The sequence below is a fragment of the Gavialis gangeticus genome, unplaced genomic scaffold, assembly GCF_001723915.1.
Source record: "Gavialis gangeticus isolate Ggan-Ray unplaced genomic scaffold, GavGan_comp1, whole genome shotgun sequence".
NCBI classification, from domain to species: Eukaryota; Metazoa; Chordata; order Crocodylia; family Gavialidae; genus Gavialis; species Gavialis gangeticus.
Window position 1 is genome coordinate 12822898 of NW_017729005.1, and position 9914 is coordinate 12832811.

The 9914-nt window shown below is 41.3% G+C and overlaps 1 protein-coding gene across 17 annotated transcripts in view; it reads right to left on the minus strand.

Annotated features, from left to right (window-relative positions):
* Positions 1-8054: 8054 nt before the first annotated feature.
* The window catches only part of SATB1 (SATB homeobox 1), a 141374-nt gene continuing 139514 nt past the window's right edge, over positions 8055-9914 (minus strand). For 7 of the 17 annotated variants that reach the window (XM_019508686.1, XM_019508700.1, XM_019508693.1 and 4 more), the window contains one exon: positions 8055-9777. In XM_019508686.1, the coding sequence (XP_019364231.1) occupies positions 9268-9777 (510 nt within the window). In that variant the 3' untranslated portion in view covers positions 8055-9267. The remainder of the gene's footprint in view (positions 9778-9914) is intronic. The other 10 variants (XM_019508694.1, XM_019508687.1, XM_019508701.1 and 7 more) reach the window with 5 other exon arrangements.

Genomic DNA, 9914 nt, shown 5'->3' on the forward strand with positions numbered 1-9914 from the left:
CCATGGAATTCCTTTCAACCTGCATTTGTTTTCTCCATTGTGTTTTTGCTATTTTGTTGTCCTTGTATGTTTTTTGTGCACATATACACACACAGAAGCTTATTATAGCACTGTGGAAAGACAATCATACACACAAATACATGCTCTTTCTCTCTCCTGGCAAGCACCTTTGACACAACTTAAGAATATATGGAGAATATGCAATTTAGGACAACTTACTGCAAATTCTCATCTGTTTCTTGCATTTCACCCTAAGAAATCACCAAGCTGGATTTAGCAGATCCAAAGGAGGAGAAAATTCCAGAGGAAGAGCCCTATACAGCAATTTCTGGTCTCCTGGAATAGACCAGAATAGCCTGCTGTTCCCCACCCACCCTACTCTGAGTTCAACCTGAGGGGTACAGAGAACAAAAACATTTGAATAAAGCACAACTGCTATATCTGTTTGCAGAAGAAGTAAGGCTTTTAAAGGTGTATTGGATATTGCAAAAATCTCTTAATTAGCAATGCAAAAAAGATTTCATGGCTACATTTCATAATTATGAATTTGTAGCCATAACACACATCAGGGCAGATTCTCTGAGGCAGCTGAGCTGTGCTTGGAGCAGAACCAGAGGTAAAATGGCCTAACCATCTTTGCCCAACCCCAGTCCCAGAGGCAGCTGAAAATTAGTATAAATTACAGCATCCTGAAGGTTGTTTCAATTTATACTTGGCTGTCCCTGATCCCCCAAGGGGTTATTTCAGCAGCCAAGGATCAGCTGATTGGAATGGTCACACCCTCTTGCCTGTGCTGAGTAACTGGAGTTGGGTGGCACATTGCACACCCGAGCATGTCAACATCTTGGGGAAACTAGAAAGGGATCACCATAACTGCCATTTATTTCTATTGCAGCAGCACATTTGCACACCTATTTCCTCTTGAAAGGTTTTTAACAGACTAATCTGAAAATATGGCATGCTAGGACTTGGTGCAGGTGTACACTTCTATTGCCATTCTTAGAAAAGCATTGTTTTATCAATATGTTTATTGGCTTTTAGGACAATAGTGCAGATAAATAATTAAATTAGTTTCCAAAATAGAATGCAAAAATACTTATTTACCCTGTGAACAGTAACAGCTCGCTATTTTAGGTCAAACATGCACAGATCTATAGCTAGTACAGGAGATGTGTTTAGACTGTACACCTTCTAAAGGAATTCTGAGATTGATAAAATATTGCATTGGATAGGCATTAGAGTGGCATTAGGTAGTGCAGTATAGGATCTCTTACTGATAGTTTCATAGTTGGTAGGGTCAGAAGGGACCTGAGCAGATCATCAACTCCGACCCCCTGCCATGGCAGGAAAGAGTACTGGGGTCAAACGACCCCAGCAGGGTGTTCATCCAGCCTCCTCTTAAATACCACCAGGGTAGGAGCCAGCACCACTTCTCTTGGAAGTTGGTTCCAGATCCTAGCCGCCCTGACAGTGAAGTAGTGCCTCCTATGTCTAGTCTGAATCTACCCTCTACCAGCTTGTGACCATTATTTCTAGTCATTCCTGGTAGTGCTCCCCCAATGCCTGCTGGTCCCCTCTGACTAGTTTGTAAATGGCCACTAGATCCCCCCTCAGCCTTCTCTTGTGGAGGCTGAACAGGTTCAGGTCCCTCATAGGGCCTGCCCTGCTGCTCCCTGGTCATGCGAGTGGCCCTCCTCTGGACCCTCTCCATGTTGTCCACATCCCTCCTGAAGTGCGGTGCCCAAAACTGGATGCAGTACTCCAACTGCGGCCTGACCAGTGACGCATAGAGGGGGAGGATCACCTCCTTGGACCTGCTTGAGATGCATCTGTGGATGCATGAAAAGGTACAGTTGGCCTTCCTGACCACGTCCCCACAGTGTCAGCCCATATTCATTTTGGCATCAATAAGGACTTCAAGATCCTTTTCTGTCTCTGCTCTGATGGAAAGGGAGTTCCCCAGCCTGTAGGTATTTTGCTGGTTCTTCCTCCCTGGGTGAACTACCTTGCACTTGTCAGTGTTGCAACCCATCCTGTTCTCATCCACCCACCCCTGTAACCTGTCTAGGTCCAATTGCAGGCTATTCCTCCCTTCTAGCGTGCCCACTTCCCCCCACATATGATACCTAGATAGACTGCAGGAACCTATCAAGAATATTGATATATATCATAGTGTCATAGTTGCTAGGGTCGGAAGGGACCTGAGCAGATCATCAAGTCCAACCCACTGCCATGGGCAGGAAAGAATGCTGGGGTCAAAAGACCCCAGAAGGCTGTCTATCTAGCCTCCTTTTGAAGACCCCCAGGGTAGGAGCGAGTACCACTTCCCTTGGAACTTGGTTCCGGTCATAGCCACCCTGACTGTGAAGTAGTGCCTCCTGATGTCTAGCCTGAATCTACTGTCTGTCAACTTATGGCTGTTATTCCTTGTTACTTCCAGTAGTGCTCAGGGGAACAGGGACTCTCCCATTGCCTGCTGGTCTCTCTTGCCAGTTTATAGCCGGCCACCAGATCCCCTCTCAGCCTTCTCTGGTGGAGGCTGAACAGGTTCAGGTCTCCTAGCCTCTCCTCATAGGGCCTGCCCTGCTGCTCCCTGGTCATGCGAGTGGCCCTCCTCTGGACCCTCTCCATGTTGTCCACATCCCTCCTGAAGTGCAGCGCCCAGAACTGGACACAGTACTCCAACTGCGACCTGACCAATGTCATATAGATGGGGAGGATCACCTCTTTGGACCTGGTCGTGATGCATCTGTGGATGTATGGCAAGGTGCGGTTAGCCTTCCTGACTGCGTCCCCACATTGGCAGCCCATGTTCATCGTGGAGTCTATAATGACTCCAAGATCCTTTTCTGCCTCTGTGCTGATGAGAAGGGAGTTCCCCAGCTTGTAGGTGTGCTGCTGGTTCTATGACCTGGTCATAGAAGGCCACCAGGTTGGTCTGACAGGACCTGCCTCTATTGAGCCCATGTTGGTTGCCCCTAAGCATACACTCCCCCTGCTTGCCCCTCGCAGATGTGCACCTGGATAATTTTCACCATATTATGTCATAGATTCTGTGTAATGTAATATTTTCATATGAAAACTTTTAAAAGACAATGATGCTACATTGCACTAAGTTTAAAGTTATGACAGTGAAAAATGCAAGTGAAAGCGAAAAAATGCTAGACACTTTTTTCTGAAACGTTCTTCATTCTGCTTGATTTTTTTCACAGAATATTTTGGGGGGTTTTTTCCTGATCACATAAAGACAAAAAAGGTTATGACCTTCCTCCTTTCCTTCCCTTTTGCAATAGAATAGCTTTGTAAGGAAAGACTAAAGAGGGACATGGAAGATGGAAAATGGGACAAAATGCAGCCTGGCTTTATCCAAGGAAGATCATGTCAGATGAATTTAACATCCTTTTATGATAGGTAACAGACTTCTTAGATAAGGGCAATGCAGTGGAACTAATCTATCTAGATTTAAGCAGCGCATTTGGTACTGTGCATCATGGGAAATTACTAAGATGGCAAAAATGGGGATTAACATTAAAATTTTAAGGTGGATAAGGAACTGGCTAAAGGGGACACTGCCATTTCTATAAAATCAGATTGAAGAGAGGCTACTAGCAGTATTCAGGAAAGGTTGAAAGAACTAGTATTTAGTGTAGAGCAGATTTAAGGGGGATTTGATAACAGCCTAGATGTTTGAAGGGCACTTGTAGAGAGGATGGAGATAGATCAGGACTGTCCAATTAGTGGCCCATGGGCCACAAGTGATCCCTTAGGGATTAACATTTGGCTCCTGGACTCCTGCCCCCACGGCTCCACAGCATAGGTAGCCAGAGTGACTTGGCTCCCTTTCCACCCTCCTGCTTCTGCTTCCTGCTTGTGCTCCTGGGGTGGGATGGTGCTGGACGGCAAGAGCATGCTGCATGTGTAGCAGGGAGTAATCTGAGCCGGCTCAGATTACTCCCTGCTACAGGTTTGCTTTGAGATACAAAGACATTTTCCCTCTTCTGTAAACCCCCTGGCTGGGTGGGGCCAGTTAGGATGCTGGGTGGGGCAGCCACAAAGTAGGTTAGTAAAGGCACAGGCACCTTGTCAGACTTTCTAGATGCTGGAGACCTACCTACAGCTGAATGCAAAAGCTATAGAAGGCTTTTGTTTGGAAAGGCAAGGAGTAAACTATGAAGAGATGTAGCATGCCTGTTTAGCAGTTAATGCAGAACTGGACGCGAAAAACAAGCTTTACAGGTGGCCCCCGGAGGGCTGCTTTCTTTTGCAATGTGCACCATAGTATAGTATTATTTTTGTTTTGAATCCTGTTTTGTGACACTGACAAACCCCACATGAAATGCACTGCAAAAGAGGTAGAATCCTGAAGCCGTTTTGTCAATCAACTTCAGAAAACCTACTTTGTTAGGGAAAAACTGAGATCATAAAACTTTGAGCAATGTATTGTTGTCTATTGCTTTCCCTCTTTCTGTACCTGCCATTACAATAAACATGTCTGCTGCACAATGAGTTTGACGTTTTAGCGCTTCTGTGGTGTTGACATCTTGATCATTGAGTCTGAGGTGATCTGTGGCAGGCAGAAAGAGACAGAAAGAGCACTTCCAAGAGGGGGAAGGCTGCAGGGATGGCTTATGGCTGTGGGATTTGATACTGCAGAAAAATAAAAGCAGCACTGCTTTAAGTCTCTAGCATAGACAGTTACCATTTAATTGGGGAGGGGAGCAATTAAAAGCTGGATAGAGGCTTCAAGCTTTGCTCAACTGAGTGCCACACAGCTTAAACTCAGAAAAAAAAAGATGTTTATATTCTCTTATGCACTTGTACGGTTACAGCAATTGATATACTTTATGGGGATGGCTCCTCTGAAGCAGTTTCATTGAGACTGCTGGTAGAGCTTCCCTCTACAAGTCGTACTGTGGCCGTGTTCACGGGTTCTTGTCTGAGTTCTAAACTTACTACGTTGTACAGCCCTTGGCTGCCAAGACAAAACAATCTCCTGATTGGATACTGTGATATGCATGGGAGGTCACAGGAACTACCTGTGGGATCTTGAATACTTTATCAGTAGTCCAGTGTGATGGCAGCACCAAGAACAATACAACTCTGTTCCTCATAACATGGGCAAATAGTGTGAACATTATTAGTTTTTGTCGTCGCTCGTCTCTGGGCACGTCTCCCTCTTTTCTTTGGCTCAGCACTGTGACAAGCCCCAGGTACGCCCCTTTCTTGTTGATAACTCTTTTCCAAATGGAACTGGATGTGCAGCTACTCAGAGGGGAGCCCAGTCCAGAGTTTTGCAGATGTGTGTGCAGAAGCTGAGCCAGTCATGGGTGCTTTAATGGTATATGAACTCACCTGTGCCTGGTTGCAAGATGCAGTTTGCATGGCTAAGTGCTGGCATTTAAATAGGGATATGGCATTTGGGCAAGATGACCCACAGCAAGGAAGGGCACACAGCTACGTCAAGCCATAATACAGAACAATGCTGCAGGACAGGAGTGGGAAGACTGCCAATGACAAAGTAGTTGGGAGTGTGTCCACATGAAACTCAAAGCAAAGACATTCACTGCCAAGCAGAGCTACTCCTGTCCCGAGGAGGATTACTTATTGCAGACTAAGACACCAAACAATTTGCTTTAATGACAGATTGTGTGTGAATGTACAGTACTGTAGGACAAACTATAGCTACTCCAATGTAACATCTGTGGCCCTAGAGTATATTTCTGTTGCTTCTCCATCAGTGGTCTGTGACCCAACAGTACAATATAATCAACATTAAGTAAGAGCATAAAGTGTTCATTTTCTGCAATACTTTGACATAATGGAGTATATTAAATAGTCTTTAATACTTGATGCTTGAGTTGGATTTTCTTGGCACCTAATTTAGTGGCTGCTGTTAAGTTTGGGAATTTCACAGTGGAACAAAGCACTGGTAGCAGCAGTTGATGCTGCCCCAGTACACAAACTTAATATTAACTCAGAACTTCAATATGTAAGTCATCAGGCTGTCCATGAGATGGAGGCCATCACTTTTCCCCCTTGTGTCACAGCCTTCTAGTTCAAAGAGCAAATTAAACAGATAAACTTTTTGTAAACACCTTATCATTTTAAGTTAGTTTTTGCATCAACCCACAAACTTAAAAGAACAACTATTCAACCACAAACTTAGCAATCCTTTTTAATAGGAAAGGGAGACCTTAACTTCATAATCAACTTTGGAATATGTGATTGTGGATGCTGATTGCCCCAAAGCCATGTTCCCATTGGATTTCTAGGCCTTTTAACATGGGTGCAGTCAGGAAGAACGTAATAAAGACATTCCATATTTTGTTTTCCTCTTTATTTCTTTAAGGAAATACTCAAGTTGAGCTACACTGCCAAAGCTGTTAGGCCTATCTTTCCCACCTAGCACTATCAAACTTTTCTCTCTGCTTCCTGTATTCTCCAGACTTTTGATTTTATTGCAAATAACATTTATGTTGTAAAAAAGCCCCACTGTTTCTCTAATACATGTTAATGAGACAGCACCACAGTCACTTTTTAGTAGCTAAAAAATTTAACTTCTGAAGCCCAGGTGATTAGGAGCATTTTGGTTGATACACTCTCAAATTCATGTTTGCAGTAAACATTAAAGCAACTCAGCTACTTGAAATATGTATCAAGTGGGCTGAGTTTTAGAGAGATTTGGATGCCCCTTCACTGACATCCAGGTGAGGCATTAAACAACAAAGAAAAGGAGGTGGCATAACAGTAGAGAAACATCGTTTATAAATATTTTCTGTATTAGTTCTTATTCTACTATAGTATAGCATCTGCCTTCTTTATCAGAGCATTTTATATGCTTCTGGGTTAGTTTGCAGTGAGAGGATGTGTCCCTTTCCCCCTTAACCAACACATGCACGTGCTTAATAAAATCTCAACTACCATGAAATTTTAAATTAAACAGCCATACTATAGTGGCCACAGTGATAGTAAGAGGCAGGTATCTACAACAGGGACCCATCCTTATGCCAACCTACTTTGTAGCTATTTAAGTTGATAATACTTGGGTCTGCTTGAGACCAAGGTAAGATCCACTGAAGCAAAGCGACTTCCATGGTCCTGACTAATGTTTTGTACAATGGCAACCAGACTAATTGCTGGTCACCACTAGCTTTACTTGTGGTAAACCCTTTATGTAAGAGCATACTCAGGACCCTGAAAGGTCTGACAAAAGCCCAGAATTACACACGCTGTTCTGACTTGTTGCCTCATACCCAGAGTGAAAAAACATGGTTTTCTTGCCTATGTTGTTTCTCTTTAACTAATACAGTTATGGAAGTTGGGGGAAATATCCCTGATAAATTACTAAAATTTTACAGAATATCAAGAATAATTGCCCTGAATTTCAAAAACTCATGTAAAAAATGGAACTCAGTGGGGTTTTTGAAGCTTTTTTCATTTAACCAATAAGCTGCCCACAATTGTTCTACAACTTTCACTACAGTTTTTTTCCACCACTTTAGTACTATACTTTCTAGCCTAGACATGAATTTTACATAAATTCAAAGCTCACTAATTATTCTGGCTTTATCAACCACTTTATTAATGATCATTAAAATAATCTTACTTAGTAAGAGATTGTTGTACAAAACTCCCATCTTTTCTATTTACTTTGACTATTAATGGCCTCCTTAATGTTTATACATTAGTGTAAGGAATAGTGTTAGCATTATTCTAGTGCAAAATAAAACTAGCTGTATCCATTATAAGTGCATTACTGCCAGGAATTGTAAATATGTTTTTGCCTGATAGCCTTTTGACTCAATAATATCCTGCTATCTCTGTTGGACAGGCAAGTTTTTAAATCAAGAAAAGACAGGTTATGATTTTCATAGCCAAATGACGTTTCTTTTTCAACTATGTTGGCTAAATCCAAATTTAAAGAAGATAATTTAAAAAAAAATCTGTGTGGTTCTAAAAGAGAACAATTGAAAAATCATCTTCAAAACGGTGGTAAGGATGTGCACTTAGAGCGCAGCTACTCCTCCCAGATACACACATACGCAGACAAACCCTGCCATATCATACCATACAAACAATTTTAATTGTGTAGTTACAGTCAATAACCACTCCTAGTCAGAACATTTCTGCATAAAGAAAATTGTGATACACTTATAAAAACAGCCAGCTGTAACAAAATAACTGGTGTTTTCATAGCAATAAACTCATAAAAAAGAAATACACCTTTATACAGAAAATTTATACAGCTATAGCTTTAAAATTGATTGTAAACCAAAGGAAGACACATTGCAAACATCAATTATTTTCACATTAATTGCATAAGTTTCTAAGGTGATCTATTAGTTTTATTTACCTAAGCTTATTTGCATGATAGTAAAAATTGCATACAACAATTAGAGTGAAGCTTATAGTATGAATTGCTTGGATAACATAGAGCACTTTTTATAGGCAACTGTGTAAAGCACATTTTCTCTATTTAAAACTTTTAAGACACTTTGTTTTACTGCCCATCAAAATACATTTATAAATAGAAAAAAAAAATCAGTATGATAACAAGAGAAGCAATATTACATTTAACGGAAACTTCCAAAAAAATTAATTACAACATGATGCTGCAGGATCTACAAATAAATAATGAGGACTAAATTGTGTTTCACATTTTCTTTTCATTTTTTTAAAAATCATGTAACAATGAGAATGGAAAAAAAATACAGTGACCTTTATTTCCAAAAGAAAACAAATCTGAATTACGGCAGTGCCATATAATACAAGGCATTTGTTGGCATATGTTATCTTTAAACTGCATTCCACAGTCTATAGTTCTTTTGTAACATACAATAGAGCAAGAGTAACAAACTCTTTTTTTTAAATAAACGTGAGTTTCAAAGATCAAGTGTGGAGTGTTACAGTAATCATTTAAAAAAAATGAAACAATAAATCACAAAAGTTGTAATGCTTGTCTGAAGGCTCCAGAATCAAAATCACTGGTATCATGCTTATTGGGTACACTCACACAGCGTACCAGTGAACACAAATTAATATCAAACAATCCTCAACGCTTCATCTGTAGCTGCAAAGCAGTTTGTAAAACAGAGTAAAACATCTAGTGCAGTCTGCATTATCCTTTTTTCAACTTTTGTGCAAGTTTTGGAAGATTCATTGGCCAAACAATGAATAATAAAAGGTTTTTGACAGAATGCATGATGGAATTTTCATTTCATTAGTAAATACCAGTGGCACTGTTGAATGAAAATAATACTTTTAAAATCAGTCTTTCAACTCAGCATTAAGCTCTGTGTTCCCTTCTACTGATAATTCTTCTTCTAGTTTAACTGAAAAAAGCGTGTTTGCATTTTTGTCTTGGATGCTGTCTTCTAAATCGTTAAGCAGCTCCTCTTCCTTGTATTCTGCAACATCCACCTCTAAACCAGAATTGTCCTTCAGCTTCCCATGGTGCTTGAGATAATATCGCTGGTTCTGAAAGAACTTGATAATGGTGTACTTGGGTAGGTCAAGCTGAGCGGAGAGAGTCTGAATTGCTTCTTCATCTGGATATAGGCCTACGTCTTGTATGAAACTCTGTAGGATTCCCAGGGCTTCAACAGAAATCTTTGTTCTAGGTCGGGGTTTCTGACGATTTTCATCCTCAGATTCAGCTGGTGACGCAACTGTAGGCTGTCGTGGGGGTAGTCTGGGACCTGGTTGTTGCTGTTGCTGCTGCTGCTGTTGTTGCTGTTGCTGCTGCTGCTGTTGTTGCTGTTGCTGCTGCTGTTGCTGCTGCAAGACAAAGCAAACATGTTTAATGTATTTTTGCTGATATTTTTATCATCCCAAAAATATAGAGAACAATTTACCAAGGTAGAACTAAAGACTCGGGGGGGGGGGGGGGGGGGGGGGGGGGGGGAGAAAAAAAA